This window comes from Cherax quadricarinatus, chromosome 35, assembly GCF_038502225.1.
Source record: "Cherax quadricarinatus isolate ZL_2023a chromosome 35, ASM3850222v1, whole genome shotgun sequence".
NCBI lineage: Eukaryota > Metazoa > Arthropoda > Malacostraca > Decapoda > Parastacidae > Cherax > Cherax quadricarinatus.
In genome coordinates this window covers 6,395,570-6,414,326 of record NC_091326.1, presented here as the reverse complement: position 1 = coordinate 6,414,326, position 18,757 = coordinate 6,395,570, and the positions used below count along the sequence as shown (strand labels likewise).

General features: G+C 48.8%; 1 protein-coding gene across 2 annotated transcripts in view; it reads left to right on the top strand.

Annotated features, from left to right (window-relative positions):
- Positions 1-10,482, top strand: part of Akh (Adipokinetic hormone) — a 37,923-nt gene extending 27,441 nt beyond the window's left edge. Inside the window, exons 2-4 of one of the 2 annotated variants that reach the window (XR_011392819.1) lie at positions 6,124-6,342; positions 10,102-10,221; positions 10,253-10,482. Coding sequence is in view for 1 of the 2 variants with exons in the window: in XM_053785670.2 (XP_053641645.2) it covers positions 6,124-6,342; positions 10,102-10,152 (270 nt within the window). In the remaining variant the exon portion in view is untranslated. Of the gene's footprint in view, positions 1-6,123; positions 6,343-10,101 lie in introns of both variants that reach the window. The other variant, XM_053785670.2, reaches the window with a different exon arrangement.
- The last annotated feature ends 8,275 nt before the right edge of the window (positions 10,483-18,757 follow it).

Below are 18,757 nucleotides of genomic sequence, written 5' to 3'. Positions count from 1 at the left end.
TCTGCCAGACAGGTTCACTACCAGTGTGTCCTGCCAGACAGGTTCACTACCAGTGTGTTCTGCCAGACAGGTTCACTACCAGTGTGTCCTGCCAGACAGGTTCACTACCAGTGTGTTCTGCTAGACAGGTTCACTACCAGTGTGTTCTGCTAGACAGGTTCACTACCAGTGGACGGGAGATGCTGTCTCCTGTCACTGACTCTTCAGCGTGACCTCTGTCTCACCACCAATAAGCTGACAAGGTTCCACGTCTTCGTTATTAGGTCGATGAGGGAAGTGAAAAAAATGGGTCGTTATTACTGAAGTTGATGGTTGTAGAGACTTAATGGAGGGTGAGGCTGCGTCACGAGCTTTATAATATATTCACGGGGAAGCGATAAATATGTAGGGGGTTACAGAGCAGTTGGTGTGGGTGTGTAGGTGGAGGAACAGCGCGGACACACACACACACATACACACACACATACACACACACACACACACACACACACACACACACATACACACACACACACACACACACACACACACACACACACACACACACACACACACACACACACACACACACACACACACACACGTGTGAAGCTCCTGCCTCCAGCACCTAATAAGATTTAACAATTGTATTCAGTAATCCCCTAGTATATATATATATATATATATATATATATATATATATATATATATATATATACATATATATATATAGACATACATATATATATATAAGATACAAGTAGTTAAGATGGTTACATAGATGATGTTGGTTATTGAACATCACAGACAGTCTTCAAATTAAGTCACAGCTCCTGTACCTGTGTTAAGTAACTCTACTACAACGCTTCACTTACAATCTTCAATATATATATTAAAATAAAAACTACTTTGTGGTATAAGACGTTTTATGATACAATATTTTCCAGCACTCTGGTAAAATATTTTGGTAACAGTGATTGTCGATCTAGAATATATCGTTATCCACTACATATTTTAACATATATATTGATGATAGTTAAAATATCAGAATAAATATTAATATTATTTATATGACCTGGGAGGCTGTTGCTTAGTAACTCGACTCTAACTTAATTTATCTATAGAGAATTTAGATTAAAATTAGTTTTTTCTAACTATTTTCAGAGTAGACGGCAGATAGACTGAGGTGGGTTTGTTGATGTGTTCTGGACATTTAGAGACGATTGAGGAAAATAGAAGGACTTGGAGGGCGTATAAATCTGTAGTGGAGAGAGGTAGGGGTAGGGGTCGTCCCAAGGGAAAGCTGGAGGGAGGGGGGGTAAAGGAGGTTTTGAGTTTTAGTGGCTTGGACATCCAGCAGGCTTGTGTGAGCGTGTTTCCGAGGAGTGAATGGAGGAAAGTGGTTGTTAGGGTTTGACGTGCTGTTGGAGTGTGAGCTTAACTGACTCCCTAAGTTAAGCTTCTGGAAAATGAGAAGTCTGGTGTCGTCCAAGTGCGTGATAGTTCCAGTTCCTTGGATCAAGGACACAGCATAGTGAGAAGTGTAGCGGAGGCTTGATTCACTGTGCACTAAACCAGTGTGGATCACACAGTACAAACAACAGTGAAGGCTCGATCCACCGTACATAAACCAGTGTGGATCACACAGTACAAACAACAGTGAAGGCTCGATCCACCGTACATAAACCAGTGTTGATCACACAGTACAAACAACAGTGGAGGCTCGATCCACCGTACATAAACCAGTGTGGATCACACAGTACAAACAACAGTGAAGGCTCGATCCACCGTACATAAACCAGTGTGGATCACACAGTACAAACAACAGTGGAGGCTCGATCCACCGTACATAAACCAGTGTGGATCACACAGTACAAACAACAGTGAAGGCTCGATCCACCGTACATAAACCACGTCAACAACAGCTCAGATATCACTACATCACAATACAATACCCAATAAAACAATATTTTTTCCACTAACTATTTATTGTACCCAAAATAAAGCATAAAATAAAACTTTAGACAAAACTAATACAATAAACAATGACAGTTAATAAAGAATTAAATCATGAACCAGAATAAATATTAGGAAAGTTTATATTTCTGTATATACACTCAGATGTGTATTTATCTCTGTATATACACTCAGAGATGTGTATATTTCTGTATATACACTCAGAGATGTGTATATTTCTGTATATACACTCAGAGATGTGTATATTTCTGTATATACACTCAGAGATGTGTATATTTCTGTATATACACTGAGAGGTATATATATCTGTGTATATACACCCAGAGATGCATATATCTCTGTATATACACTCAAAAGTATATACATATGTATATACACCTCTGTGTGTATACCTATGTATATACATACACAACCGTATATACCTTGAAGGTATACTATAATCAGTCCATAAGTTATTTTTTTTTTTTTTGCCTGCCTTTGAGCCGGTTTCAAAAAGTCACTAAATAGTCGTCAGGTTTCTAGACCTAAAGAAACCGTTCTCAGCCACTGGATAACCAATCACTTTTCAAAAATACTCATTCTTAACACAGCTCATTCTTGGCTCATTCTTAACAGCTCATTCTTGGCTCATTCACAGTAGGCTTAAAAGGAAACGGAATAGAGTACGTCAGAGTGAGTGACAGTGGCACGAGAGGACGTGGGTGAGTACCGACGCTCAGACACACTGGAATATCAATGGGTCTGTGGCAACCTTTGATGCTGTTTCAATTATGTTTTGACGGCAAGTAACACACCCACACACACGTCACGTCTTGGTGACGGTGGCCTCGTCACATGATGGTTGGTTAGTTTGGGAGAGAGAGAGTGAGAGTTAGAGAGAGAGAGAGAGAGAGAGAGAGAGAGAGAGAGAGAGAGAGAGAGAGAGAGAGAGAGAGAGAGCCTGTCGGCTACGAGAGGGTCATTTTAAGGCGGCTTGTCATCCATTCACCACCAGTGAATATACACTGAGTGAAACACACACCTCTCTGTGTGTATAGGCTTAAATACACACGTCTGAATGTATATACACCGAAAGATAGACATATCTTAGTGGATATATACTTAGATACACATTTCCCGGTCTAAAGAAGAGGCACAATACTCTGGAACAACACACAAATAACCCGGACATAGAAGAGAGGAGCTTACCACGACATTTCGCTCCGACTTAGAATATTTACTTTGTAAATGTGTATTCCTAGTGTACATCATCTGAGAGAAATACGCATCTCAGTATACATAGACTTAGATACGCACTTCACAGTATATATATATAGCCACGCACTTCTCAGTGTAAATACACTGAAAGATAAACGCCTCTCAGTGTAAATAGATTGTCAATTAGTTTCAAATTATAACTGAAAGGCAAAAAATTACAAATTAGGTTAACAGAGGCATTATATACCATTAGCCTACTAAAAGGCTTACTTTGATGCGTTGGCAACTTAACGGGAAGTAACGAGACCATAGTAAGTGAACGGGTAACGAGAACAAAGTTGTTAACGAAGTTAATGAGATGGTAAACATTGTTTGTTAAGATGTGCGACATCAAAGCGGGAAACTGGCAGCACTGAGTGAGTTAATAATGACCTGGAGGAAGGTACGGAGCTGGCTGGGGCTCTGACAGTACTTGGAACCAGGAGCTACAGCCTGTAGGATACCCGGAACCAGGAGCTGCGGGCTTTCAGGAGACTTGGAACCAGGAACTGGGGGCTTTCAGGAGACTTGGAACCAGGAACTGGGGGCTTTCAGGAGACCTGGAACCAGGAACTGGGGGCTTTCAGGAGACCTGGAACCAGGAGCTGGGGGCTTTCAGGAGACTTGGAACCAGGAACTGGGGGCTTTCAGGAGACCTGGAACCAGGAGCTGGGGGCTTTCAGGAGACCTGGAACCAGGAGCTGGGGGCTTTCAGGAGACTTGGAACCAGGAACTGGGGGCTTTCAGGAGACTTGGAACCAGGAGCTGCGGGCTTTCAGGAGACTTGGAACCAGGAACTGGGGGCTTTCAGGAGACTTGGAACCAGGAGCTGCGGGTTTTCAGGAGACTTGGAACCAGGAACTGGGGGCTTTCAGGAGACTTGGAACCAGGAACTGGGGGCTTTCAGGAGACCTGGAACCAGGAACTGGGGGCTTTCAGGAGACCTGGAACCAGGAGCTGGGGGCTCTCAGGAGACCTGGAACCAGGAACTGGGGGCTTTCAGGAGACCTGGAACCAGGAACTGGGGGCTTTCAGGAGACCTGGAACCAGGAACTGGGGGCTTTCAGGAGACCTGGAACCAGGAGCTGGGGGCTTTCAGGAGACCCGGAACCAGGAGCTGGGGGCTTTCAGGAGATCTTGAACCAGGAGCTGGGGGCTTTCAGAAGACCTGGAATCAGAGGCTGGAGCCTACAGACCTGGAGTCAGGAGCTTCTTGTATGGTTATGGTACATAGATACTAATGCTTGTGTGCCTCAGATACAGCACATAAGCATTTGTAATTCCTAGTACCTCAGGTACGGTATACAGGCAGTAGCCATGACTAGTACCTGCTGTACGGTACACAGACGGTAGCCATGTGTACCGTACCGCAGGTACGACACAATGGCAGTAACCATGCCTAGTACCTCAGGTACGGTACACAGGCAGTAGCTCTGAATGTTTAACCATGCTCATTAGGAAGCACTAAACCCTTTAGGGTCACATAACGCCTGCGAGGGAACAATCAGATTTGATCCGAGGAAGGGGAGGACATCTCCAATTCCCTGGATCAAGAACCCTTCATTTAGCATTAGGATACTCCTTGATGAGACGCACATTAAAGAAAACGGAGATAAACAGCGATAATTTGCGGGTAACTAATTTAAATTGCATAGCACTTATTCCCATAGATTTAAATACAGATTCTGCATTTGCATTCATTGCATTTGCAAAATATGCAATGATCAGAGAGCCCATAAGATGCACTGCTGTTCATTTTCATACAAGGCTTGTTGTTCAGGTGGTGGCACTCAGTGGAAATGTCACTGACGTTCTTTTTTTTTTTTTTTTTTTTTTGGGGGGGGGGGGGTTATCCTAGGTAATTTACACATTCGTTACTATGTATGATAACTGTAGTTACCTGAATTTGTGTAGCTGTACTTATGTGTACCTGTATCTTAATAAACTTACCGCCAGGAACTGTGAATCAACTCCTTCAACCACATGTAGAGATGAGTACTAACGGAAGGACCTCGGTTCCAACTGATGGCTTTGTTACCTGACCGTGCTGGTAGCTTTGTTACCTGACCGTGCTGGTAGCTTCGTTACCTGACCGTGCTGGTAGCTTTGTTACCTGACCGTGCTGGTAGCTTCGTTACCTGACCGTGCTGATAGCTTTGTTACCTGACCGTGCTGGTAGCTTCGTTACCTGACCGTGCTGGTAGCTTCGTTACCTGACCGTGCTGGTAGCTTCGTTACCTGACCCTGCTGGTAGCTTCGTTACCTGATCGTGTTGGTAGCTTCGTTACCTGACCGTGCTGGTAGCTTTGTTACCTGACCGTGCTGGTAGCTTCGTTACCTGACCGTGCTGGTAGCTTCGTTACCTGACCGTGCTGGTAGCTTCGTTACCTGACCGTGCTGGTAGCTTCGTTACCTGACCGTGCTGGTAGCTTCGTTACCTGACCATGCTGGTAGCTTCGTTACCTGACCGTGCTGGTAGCTTTGCTACCTGACCGTGCTGGTAGCTTCGCTACCTGACCCTGCTGGTAGCTTCGGTACCTGACCCTGCTGGTAGCTTCGCTACCTGACCCTGCTGGTAGCTTTGCTACCTGACCCTGCTGGTAGCTTCGCTACCTGACCCTGCTGGTAGCTTTGCTACCTGACCCTGCTGGTAGCTTTGCTACCTGACCGTGCTGGTAGCTTCGCTACCTGTCCCTGCTGGTAGCTTCGCTACCTGACCGTGCTGGTAGCTTTGCTACCTGACCCTGCTGGTAGCTTCGTTACCTGACCCTGCTGGTAGCTTCGCTACCTGACCCTGCTGGTAGCTTCGCTACCTGACCCTGCTGGTAGCTTCGCTACCTGACCCTGCTGGCGACTTCCTTTGATCACCAAAGTTATTATTCTTCTGCGTTTGATATCCTTTGTATAACTTTGTTAACCTTTGTGTTGCAGGTCCGCGGCAGTGTAGCCCTCCTGCTGGTGGTACTGGTGGCCTCCTCCTGCGTCTCCGCCCAGCTCAACTTCTCCCCAGGCTGGGGCAAACGGACCGGTACCGCGGCTGGGGGACCTGACCAGACCATCCTCCACTCATCCTCTCCCGCAGCCGTAGCCAGCGACAACTGCGGCACAATCCCCGTCTCAGCCGTCATGCACATCTACAGGCTTATTAGGGTCAGTTAATAGGGTTATCGTGAGGTCTGTTAACAGGGTTATCACGAGGTCTGTTAACATTGCTATCACGAGGTCTGTTAACAGGGGTATCACGAGGCCTGTTAACAGAGCTATCATGAGGTCTGTTAACAGGGCTATCACGAGGTCTGTTAACAGGGCTATCACGAGGTCTGTTAACAGGGCTATCACGATGTCTGTTAACAGGGGTATCACGAGGTCTGTTAACAGGGGTATCACGAGGTCTGTTAACAGGGCTATCATGAGGTTTGTTAACAGGGCTATCACGAGGTCTGTTAACAGCTATCACGAGGTCTGTTAACAGATATCACGAGGTCTGTTAACAGGGTTATCATGTTAGCCCCACGCAGGAGAACCCAAGAAAGCCAATGCATCACTGTCGCCTCGACTGTCTGTGTTATCTCAATTGTGTCCTTTATTCTTGCCCCAGGATGCAACCCACACGAGTCGGGTAACACCCAGGTACCCACTTACTGCTAGGTGAACAGGGACAGCAGGTGTAAGGTGACTAACACCCGGGTACCTACTTACTGCTAGGTGAACAGGGACAGCAGGTGTAAGGTGACTAACATCCGGGTACCTACTTACTGCTAGGTGAACAGGGACAGCAGGTGTAAGGTGACTAACACCCAGGTACCTACTTACTGCTAGGTGAACAGGGACAGCAGGTGTAAGGTGACTAACACCCAGGTACCTACTTACTGCTAGGTGAACAGGGACAGCAGGTGTAAGGTGACAAACACCCGGGTACCCACTTACTGCTAGGTGAACAGGGACAGCAGGTGTAAGGTGACTAACACCCGGGTACCCACTTACTGCTAGGTGAACAGGGACAGCAGGTGTAAGGTGACTAACATCCGGGTACCTACTTACTGCTAGGTGAACAGGGACAGCAGGTGTAAGGTGACTAACACCCAGGTACCTACTTACTGCTAGGTGAACAGGGACAGCAGGTGTAAGGTGACTAACACCCGGGTACCTACTTACTGCTAGGTGAACAAGGACAGCAGGTGTAAGGAAATATGCATAAGGTTTCACCCGTGCCGGGTATCGATCCCCGGACTCTCGGTATGTGAGCTGAGGGGGCTACCTATCGATTTAGCGACTAATAATAATCACCCAGGTTTAATTCGAGGAACAGGAGAGTAGCTCCAATTACCTAGATAGGAAAAGGTGTCAGCGGAGGCTGGTGGACAACGCACTCGCCTCACACACAGTGTCCTTGGTTCGATCCCAGGTAGCAGTGGAAACACTGGGCGTGTTTCTTCACACCTATTGTCCCGTTAACCTAACAAGTAAGTAGGTACCTGGTTGTTAGTCGACTGGCGTGGGTCGCATCCTGGGGGACAAGACTGAGGACCACAGTGGAAATTAGACAGTCTCGACGACGCACTGACTTTCTCGGGTTATCCTGCGTGGTTAACCCTCCGGGGTTAAAAATCCGAACGAAATCTTATTTTTCATTTCATGTAAAAATGAGATTAGAAAATGGGAAATATGACACGAGTGTAAGATAGAAAACTATTTCTTATTAAGGTATAACTATGTTAGATAAAAAGACACATATTCAACTAATGTGACATTTTACCGTGGCAACGTTTCGCTCCTGGAGATCAAAACGTTGCCACAATAATATGTCACATTAGTTGCACTTGTGTCCTGTTGCGTAACATATTGTCGGTAATTCTACCAACATTATTTAGGTACCACTATGATAAGTCTGATTGATCACTATTGGAGTCCTTAGTTCCCCAGGATGCCAGCCACAACAGTGGCCCAGCACTCAGGTACCTACTTACTACTAGGTGAACAGGCACCAACAGGTGCCCAACGTTTCCACCAGTCGAGGATTCGAACCTGGGTCCTTCAGCTGTTGGAAGAGAAAGTGGGTTGGTGAGGACGGAGTTGAGGAGGACCAGGGTGAGTTACAGGGCTGTTGTGATGAGGACAACAATGTTCCTGTCACTCACTCCTGCCACTCACCCGTCACACTCACTCTAGCAATGAAGAATTTTCTTAACTTAACAAAGACCATCGCAGAACTCCATTATATTCATTAATTCTCTCTCTCTCTCTCTCTCTCTCTCTCTCTCTCTCTCTCTCTCTCTCTCTCTCTCTCTCTCTCTCTCTCTCTCTCTCTCTCTCTTTCTCTCCTTCCTCTCACTCACACATACACACACACACACACACACACACACACACACACACACACACACACACTAACACACACACGCACACACACACACACACACTAACACACACACGCACACACACACACACACATGATAAGGTTTTTGGAGCGGGAGAGAACAGACCTGGTAGTGATCAGCGTAGAGACGGGGCCAGGAGCTGTGAATCGACCCCTGCAACCACATATAGGTGAGAACACACACACACACACACACACACACACACACACACACACACACAGATCCAGTCTTGCTTCTCGCCAAGACTACAAATTACCAGTTAATACTGACCCTCTCTATCTGCTTTTTACTAAGTCAGAACAGACAACTACAATGTGGAAAACATCTCAGCAGACGAAGACTTCACTAAGGAATAACTGGATTCGTTTGAAAATAAGACGTAAACATCTCATTTAATGATATACAAAGAACAGAGGACAGTCATTTCCATATAAACTAAATGTGTGGCTTATGCACTTGTAAAGATGAGTGAGGGGCAGGCTTAGGGACCCTTCAAGGGTGACCTTCAAGGGTGACCTTCAAGGGTGACCTTCAAGGGTGACCTTCAAGGGTGACCTTCAAGGGTGACCTTCAAGGGTGACCTTCAAGGGTGACCTTCAAGGGTGGCCTTCAAGGGTGACCTTCAAGGGTGACCTTCAAGGGTGACCTTCAAGGGTGACCTTCAAGGGTGACCTTCAAGGGTGACCTTCAAGGGTGACCTTCAAGGGTGACCTTCAAGGGTGACCTTCAAGGGTGACCTTCAAGGGTGACCTTCAAGGGTGACCTTCAAGGGTGACCTTGCCACCGTGCAGGGGACGGAGTTAGTCTTAACCTGATTATTATGATCACAGAATTATTATTATTATTATTATCGTTATTATTATTATTATTATTATATTTACGTGGGAGGGCTAAACTCGAATGGGTCATTCAGTATCAGGGAAAAGGGATACAATCAGATATGATATATGAAAGAGGAGGGTCGCTCCATTTCCATGCATAAAGAGCCCTACAACAACATCAAGGTACCCCATCTTGAAAGCAAGAGCCCCCAGAGAACTCACACTATATGGAATCAAGACACGTTTTAAACCCTGGGAGCTCTCTCAGGTGGTGCTGAGAAAGCCCAGTAGTGGGTGGTAGGTACAGTGCTAGTCACGGCATTATGCCGGGTGAGCGCCCCGGCATAATGCCGTGACTAGCACTGTAGGTATAATGTTAGTCAGGACACAGGACAAATGTTTCCTGACACGGGTCTTAGACACATAATAACCCACGGGTGAAGCTTCTGGTCATCTGACCGATGCCTTCCACTGGCTTATCCCTCCACCACTTTTAAAATCACAGTGGGTGAAGCATATCGTAACATAGTCCCACATTCGTGTATTTATTTCCATAGTTCTTGGGTACTAATACCAATGGTATCAGCACCCATAAAGTCTCTCTGTAAAGGACACCAATAGAAATAATATATAATTTACACTATGTATAATAATTATACTTATGTGTATCTGTGCCTAGATTAACTTGCTTTATCTCTCTATGCCTACAGACTGAAGCAGCGAGACTTGTACAGTGTCAGGAAGAAGAATACATGGGTTAAATGCGACACCCACCACCACTACCACTACCAGCAACCACCATCACCACCACTACCACTACCAGCAACCACCATCACCACCACTACCACTACCAGCAACCACTCTCGTCTTAGCTACCAGCTGTGACAGTCACACTGCTGTGTTAGTTCCCCAGGTCTTCCCCTGAACCACAAGAGATGTCTCCCATCGTCTTCCTCTCCCCTTCTGGCCCAGTGGTGGGCTGGGTTTAGCCTCTCCTGAAATTCATATATTTTTCTCGTCTTTCGGAAACTCGTGGGGTGGACAACCTGGAATCAGAAGTGTTTGCAATTGAATAAACTAGTCCATGTGGCTATATGGTTTTTCTTCTCCAGATTCCTACTTGAGGTGGCTAGATACATAGGTTGGTATACATACTGTCATACCTACCTCAAGCCTACATACTCACTCCACCATATAAAGCAAGTTTAACCTTATTCAACTAAATATGCAGTGGAAATACGAGGACCCCAATGGAGATAAGTCACTTCGACGTTTTTGGGAGGTTATCGTACGTAATTTACACTTATGTGTACCTCTGACTAAATAATATATATATATATATATATATATATACTGAGAAATATACACTTCTCGGTTTATATATACTGAGAGATATACACCTCTCAATGTATATATGTTGAGAGATACACATTTCTCGATGTATATATACTGATCGATATAAACCTCGGCCTATATACTATATACATATACTTCATAAAAAACGGAAAACCTTTAAATGCACATTTTTGGGTGACAAAAATAAATATGTATTATGTAGGGTATTTTTTTTACCATTAGGACGAAATAATTAACATTTTGATCACCACAAACGGGTCATTAAGCAGAGTTATCAGTGTATTATAATTTATTCACACACGCATACATTTGTACATTATGAAATATTTCAAAAACACGGAGTCAAAACTAGCCTATATATCACATAAATATTTTGGCAGCAATCGAGAAACATACCAACTAAAATACAAGGCTACCCATAGTAATTCACTCTAAAATACAAGGTTGATTAGTTAATTGTAAAGCCTAGTTAGTACATGACGCAGGTTTGTCATGTATATCTGGTGATTGTAGGTCACACTCTTGGAGCTCAGTGTTTAGTTAGTTTAATATATTTATTATGCACCCCATACCCATCCTGTGGGCGGTAGTCAAAAGATTACAGAGGTACATAATGGGTCCAGGGACTGGGCCTCAAAGTTTTGAGGAGCTCAGTGTAGACAGGGTTTGTGGCGGCACAAGGTGCCTAGCTTCTCCCTCCGAGCCCCGTGGAGGCGGGGAATGGAGCTAGGCCTGGGGACAGCTGGTCCTAGGAGACGAGGAGGTACTTGTACCTCCTCCCATGACAGACATTGGTCTGAGACACCCCCGAGCAAGGGAGCCATGGCCGGGCCACCACTTGGAAAAGGCCCGGCCAAGACGATTATACCGGTGAATTTACAAAGGTCTGAGAATGACAACTTGAAACCCGGGTCGTGTTGCTGTATTGTTCCACAGTAGTTTTCTCAGTTCCTTCGGTTCTTTAACTTATGAAGGACTACAGGTGGGTTATTAAGGCTTCAGTTAATTGTATAATAACACCAAGCACATTTGAATCTTTAAAGTATGGATGAATATGCACATTTATAGGCTTACGTAGGCTGATGTGTGCCACCAATACGGACCAGCTTCTTGTAACGGGGACGGGATGCAATCAAGTTTGACCCGAGGAAGGAGAGGATAGATCCAATTCCTTGAAACAAGAACCCTTCACAAACATCAATAAGGCACTTCCCCTCCTTCCTTGAAATGACAGATTTAATCACTTAACAGCAAATGAATTTCGACGTTGTTCTTACGACACCTTTCATAAGTGGCATGGTAAATTAAAATTAATCATTATCATCCTGGAAAGCGCAAAACCCGTGTTGGTTTGTGTAAATTGTGAAATATATATGATTCGTGAGATGAAGAGGAACCATCGGTTGCTTCCATATCTGTCCGTCAAAGCATTCCACTCTAAACAGAGAAAGATCGCAGTCAGCAGGATTCGAACCCACTACAGGAGGACTGGCAAGGTTCCCAAGCCTGCTGACTTCGATCTTTCTCTGTATATACCCGCCTGTTTCTGTGTGGTGCATTGATTTCACTTTAAATCATTGCAAATTCAGAAATTTTCCCCAGTATCAACATACACGAGAGTTACTGTGTCTAACAGGTTTCAAATTATAATGGTATACTTGACTGACACATGCGAGAATGACTCTTCTTGGAGGATAAGTTTCGCCCACCAGGGACTTCTTTAGTGCAATGAATGTTTCGCCAGTGTTTTGTGTGGTGGATGAGTTAGAGAGGTTGGCAGGGGGGAGTGTGATGGATGACCTGGAGAGGTTGGCAGGGGGAGTGTGATGGATGACCTGGAGATGTTGGCAGGGGGAGTGTGATGGATGACCTGGAGATGTTGGCAGGGGGAGTGTGATGGATGACCTGGAGATGTTGGCAGGGGGAGTGTGATGGATGACCTGGAGAGGTTGGCAGGGGGAGTGTGATGGATGACCTGGAGATGTTGGCAGGGGGAGTGTGATGGATGACCTGGAGAGGTTGGCAGGGGGAGTGTGATGGATGACCTGGAGAGGTTGGCAGGGGGTGTGATGTATGACCTGGAGAGGTTGGCAGGAGTGTGATGGATGACCTGGAGAGGTTGGCAGGGGAAGTGTGATGGATGACCTGGAGAGGTTGGCAGGGGGAGTGTGATGGATGACCTGGAGAGGTTGGCAGGGGGAGTGTGATGGATGACCTGGAGAGGTTGGCAGGGGGAGTGTGATGGATGAGCTAGAGAGGTTGGCAGGGGGAGTGTGATGGATGACCTGGAGAGGTTGGCAGGGGGAGTGTGATGGGTGACCTGGAGAAGTTGGCAGGGGGAGTGTGATGGATGAGCTAGGGAGGTTCGCAGGGGGAATGTGATGGATGACCTGGAGAGGTTAGCAGGGGAAGTGTGATGGATGACCTGGAAAGGTTGGCAGGGGGAGTGTGATGGATGACCTAGAGAGGTTGGCAGGGGGAGTGTGATGGATGACCTGGAGAGGTTGGCAGGGGGAGTGTGATGGATGACCTGGAGAGGTTGGCAGGGGGAGTGTGATGGATGACCTGGAGAGGTTGGCAGAGGGAGTGTGATGGATGACCTGGAGAGGTTGAGAGAGGGAGTGTGATGGATGAGCTAGGGAGGTTGGCAGGGGGAGTGTGATGGATGACCTGGAAAGGTTGGCAGGGGGAGTGTGATGGATGACCTGGAGAGAGTGGCAGAAGGAGTGTGATGGATGAGCTAGGGAGGTTGGCAGGGGGAGTGTGATGGATGACCTGGAGAGGTTGGCAGAGGGTGTGATGGATGACCTGGAGAGGTTGGCAGGAGTGTGATGGATGACCTGGAGAGGTTGGCAGGGGGAGTGTGATGGATGACCTGGAAAGGTTGGCTGGGGGAGTGTGATGGATGACCTAGAGAGGTTGGCAGGGGGAGTGTGATGGATGACCTGGAGAGGTTGGCAGGGGGAGTGTGATGGATGACCTGGAGAGGTTGGCAGAGGGAGTGTGATGGATGACCTGGAGAGGTTGGCAGAGGGAGTGTGATGGATGACCTGGAGAGGTTGGCAGAGAGAGTGTGATGGATGACCTGGAAAGGTTGGCAGGGGGAGTGTGATGGATGACCTGGAAAGGTTGGCAGGGGGAGTGTGATGGATGACCTGGAGAGGGTGGCAGAAGGAGTGTGATGGATGAGCTAGGGAGGTTGGCAGGGGGAGTGTGATGGATGACCTGGAGAGGTTGGCAGAGGGAGTGTGATGGATGAGCTAGGGAGGTTGGCAGGGGGAGTGTGATGGATGACCTGGGAAGGTTGACAGGGGGAGTGTGATGGATGACCTGGAGAGGTTGGCAGGGGGAGTGTGATGGGTGACCTGGAGAGGCTGGCAGGGGGCGTGTGATGGATGAGCTAGGGAGGTTGGCAGGGGGAGTGTGATGGCTGACCTGGAGTGGTTGGCAGGGGGAGTGTGATGGATGACCTGGAGAGGTTGGCAGGGGGAGTGTGATGGATGACGTGGAGAGGTTGGCAGGGGGAGTGTGATGGATGACCTGGAGAGGCTGGCAGGGGGAGTGTGATGGATGAGCTAGAGAGGTTGGCAGGGGGAGTGTGATGGATGACCTGGAGAGGTTGGCAAGGGGAGTGTGATGGATGACCTGGAAAGGTTGGCAGGGGGAGTGTGATGGATGATCTGGAGAGGTTGGCAGGGGGAGTGTGATGGATGACCTGGAGAGGTTGGCAGGGGGAGTGTGATGGATGACCTGGAGAGGTTGGCAGGGGGAGTGTGATGGATGACCTGGAGAGGTTGGCAGGGGGAGTGTAATGGATGATCTGGAGAGGTTGGCAGGGGGAGTGTGATGAATGACCTGGAGAGGTTGGCAGGGGGAGTGTGATGGATGACCTGGAGAGGTTGGCAGGGGGAGTGTGATGGATGACCTGGAGAGGTTGGCAGGGGGAGTGTGATGGATGACCTGGAGAGGTTGGCAGGGGGAGTGTGATGGATGACCTGGAGAGGTTGGCAGGGGGAGTGTGATGGATGACCTGGAGAGGTTGGCAGGGGAGTGTGATGGATGACCTGGAGAGGTTGGCAGGGGGAGTGTGATGGATGACCTGGAGAAGTTGGCAGGGGGAGTGTGATGGATGACCTGGAGAGGTTGGCAGGGGGAGTGTAATGGATGACCTGGAGAGGTTGGCAGGGGGAGTGTGATGGATGACCTGGAGAGGTTGGCAGATTCAATGAAATGGATGATGTAGAGAGGTGAGGAGACGCAGGATAGTAGACGATTTGCATATACTGGTAGACGGACCTTAACAGAGTTGTTGCTGTGGACACTCTGATGAAGCTCGTGGAAAGAATGACAAGGGGCGATCAAAACGTCGAGAATGACCTGGATATAGACTTGGTAGGTGGTAAAACCTGTCTTCACTTGAAAGAAATATTTAGAGTAGACAGAAGAAAAGTGAAAAAGGCGAAAGATGTTAATGGATTAATGTGAAGACCAGAACGTCACAATACACAAATAACCCGTACACAGGAGAAACTGCGACGACGTTTCGGCCCGACTTGGAGGCGCTTGTAGTTTTGCGTTAGGCCAGGACTATTACCCACCCAGACTTGGGCTGCCAGTACGAGTGTTGTCAGGTGTTGGTGGAAGCTTTGATGATACTGGCCAGGTTGTCAGTAGGTATTGTCAGCAGCAGTAGGGATGCTGGTGGTGGCCAGGGTGTCAGTAGGTGTTGTCAGCAGCAGTAGTGATGCTGGTGGTGGTCAGGGTGTCAGTAGGTGTTGTCAGCAGCAGTAGTGATGCTGGTGGTGGTCAGGGTGTCAGTAGGTGTTGTCAGCAGCAGTAGTGATGCTGGTGGTGGTCAGGGTGTCAGTAGGTGTTGTCAGCAGCAGTAGTGATGCTGGTGGTGGCCAGGGTGTCAGTAGGTGTTGTCAGCAGCAGTAGTGATGCTGGTGGTGGCCAGGGTGTCAGTAGGTGTTGTCAGCAGCAGTAGGGATGCTGGTGGTGGCCAGGGTGTCAGTAGGTGTTGTCAGCAGCAGTAGTGATGCTGGTGGTGGTCAGGGTGTCAGTAGGTGTTGTCAGCAGCAGTAGGGATGCTGGTGGTGGCCAGGGTGTCAGTAGGTGTTGTCAGCAGCAGTAGTGATGCTGGTGGTGGTCAGGGTGTCAGTAGGTGTTGTCAGCAGCAGTAGTGATGCTGGTGGTGGTCAGGGTGTCAGTAGGTGTTGTCAGCAGCAGTAGGGATGCTGGTGGTGGCCAGGGTGTCAGTAGGTGTTGTCAGCAGCAGTAGTGATGCTGGTGGTGGTCAGGGTGTCAGTAGGTGTTGTCAGCAGCAGTAGTGATGCTGGTGGTGGCCAGGGTGTCAGTAGGTATTGTCAGCAGCAGTAGGGATGCTGGTGGTGGCCAGGGTGTCAGTAGGTGTTGTCAGCAGCAGTAGTGATGCTGGTGGTGGTCAGGGTGTCAGTAGGTGTTGTCAGCAGCAGTAGTGATGCTGGTGGTGGTCAGGGTGTCAGTAGGTGTTGTCAGCAGCAGTAGGGATGCTGGTGGTGGCCAGGGTGTCAGTAGGCGTTGTCAGCAGCAGTAGTGATGCTGGTGGTGGCCAGGGTGTCAGTAGGTGTTGTCAGCAGCAGTAGGGATGCTGGTGGTGGCCAGGGTGTCAGTAGGTGTTGTCAGCAGCAGTAGGGATGCTGGTGGTGGCCAGGGTGTCAGTAGGCGTTGTCAGCAGCAGTAGTGATGCTGGTGGTGGCCAGGGTGTCAGTAGGCGTTGTCAGCAGCAGTAGTGATGCTGGTGGTGGCCAGGGTGTCAGTAGGTGTTGTCAGCAGCAGTAGTGATGCTGGTGGTGGCCAGGGTGTCAGTAGGTGTTGTCAGCAGCAGTAGGGATGCTGGTGGTGGCCAGGGTGTCAGTAGGCGTTGTCAGCAGCAGTAGTGATGCTGGTGGTGGCCAGGGTGTCAGTAGGCGTTGTCAGCAGCAGTAGTGATGCTGGTGGTGGCCAGGGTGTCAGTAGGCGTTGTCAGCAGCAGTAGTGATGCTGGTGGTGGCCAGGGTGTCAGTAGGCGTTGTCAGCAGCAGTAGTGATGCTGGTGGTGGCCAGGTTGTCAGTAGGTATTGTCAGCAGCAGTAGGGATATTGGTGGTGGCAAGGGTGTCAGTAGGTGTTGTCAGCAGCAGTAGTGATGCTGGTGGTGGCCAGGGTATCAGTAGGTATTGTCAGCAGCAGTAGTGATACTGGTGGTGGCCAGGGTGTCAGTAGATATTGTCAGCAGCAGTAATGATGCTGGTGGTGGCCAGGGTGTCAGTAGGTGTTGTCAGCAGCAGTAGTGATGCTGGTGGTGGCCAGGGTGCCAGAGGGTATTGTCAGCAGCAGTAGTGATGCTGGTGGTGGCAAGGGTGTCAGTAGGTGTTGTCAGCAGCAGTAGTGATGCTGGTGGTGGTCAGGGTGTCAGTAGGTGTTGTCAGCAGCAGTAGTGATGCTGGTGGTGGCCAGGGTGCCAGAGGGTGTTGTCAGCAGCAGTAGTGATGCTGGTGGTGGCAAGGGTGTCAGTAGGTGTTGTCAGCAGCAGTAGTGATGCTGGTGGTGGTCAGGGTGTCAGTAGGTGTTGTCAGCAGCAGTAGTGATTATGGTGGTGGCCAGGGTGTCACTAGGTGTTGTCAGCAGCAGTAGTGATGCTGGTGGTGGTCAGGGTGTCAGTAGGTGTTGTCAGCAGCAGTAGTGATGCTGGTGGTGGCCAGGGTGTCAGTAGGTGTTGTCAGCAGCAGTAGTGATGCTGGTGGTGGTCAGGGTGTCAGTAGGTGTTGTCAGCAGCAGTAGTGATGCTGGTGGTGGCCAGGGAGTCAGTAGGTGTTGTCAGCAGCAGTAGTGATGCTGGTGGTGGCCAGGGTGTCAGTAGGTGTTGTCAGCAGCAGTAGTGATGCTGGTGGTGGCCAGGGTGTCAGTAGGTGTTGTCAGCAGCAGTAGTGATGCTGGTGGTGGCCAGGGTGTCAGTAGGTGTTGTCAGCAGCAGTAGTGATGCTGGTAGTGGTCAGGGTGTCAGTAGGTGTTGTCAGCAGCAGTAGTGATGCTGGTGGTGGCCAGGGTGTCAGTAGGTGTTGTCTGCAGCAGTAGTGATGCTGGTGGTGGCCAGGGTGTCAGTAGGTGTTGTCAGCAGCAGTAGTGATGCTGGTGGTGGTCAGGGTGTCAGTAGGTGTTGTCAGCAGCAGTAGTGATGCTGGTGGTGGCCAGGGTGTCAGTAGGTGTTGTCAGCAGCAGTAGTGATGCTGGTGGTGGCCAGGGTGTCAGTAGATGTTGTCAGCAGCAGTAGTGATGCTGGTGGTGGTCAGGGTGTCAGTAGATGTTGTCAGCAGCAGTAGTGATGCTGGTGGTGGCCAGGGTGTCAGTAGGTGTTGTCAGCAGCAGTAGTGATGCTGGTGGTAGCCAGGGTGCCAGAGGATGTTGTCAGCAGCAGTAGTGATGCTGGTGGTGGCCAGGGTGTCAGTAGGTGTTGTCAGCAGCAGTAGTGATGCTGGTGGTGGCCAGGGTGTCAGTAGGTGTTGTCAGCAGCAGTAGTGATGCTGGTGGTGGTCAGGGTGTCAGTAGATGTTGTCAGCAGCAGTAGTGATGCTGGTGATGGCCAGGGTGTCAGTAGGTGTTGTCAGCAGCAGTAGTGATGCTGGTGGTGGCCAGGGTGTCAGTAGGTGTTGTCAGCAGCAGTAGTGATGCTGGTGGTGGTCAGGGTGTCAGTAGGTGTTGTCAGCAGCAGTAGTGATGCTGGTGGTGGCCAGGGTGTCAGTAGGTGTTGTCAGCAGCAGTAGTGATGCTGGTGGTGGCCAGGGTGTCAGTAGATGTTGTCAGCAGCAGTAGTGATGCTGGTGGTGGTCAGGGTGTCAGTAGATGTTGTCAGCAGCAGTAGTGATGCTGGTGGTGGCCAGGGTGTCAGTAGGTGTTGTCAGCAGCAGTAGTGATGCTGGTGGTAGCCAGGGTGCCAGAGGATGTTGTCAGCAGCAGTAGTGATGCTGGTGGTGGCCAGGGTGTCAGTAGGTGT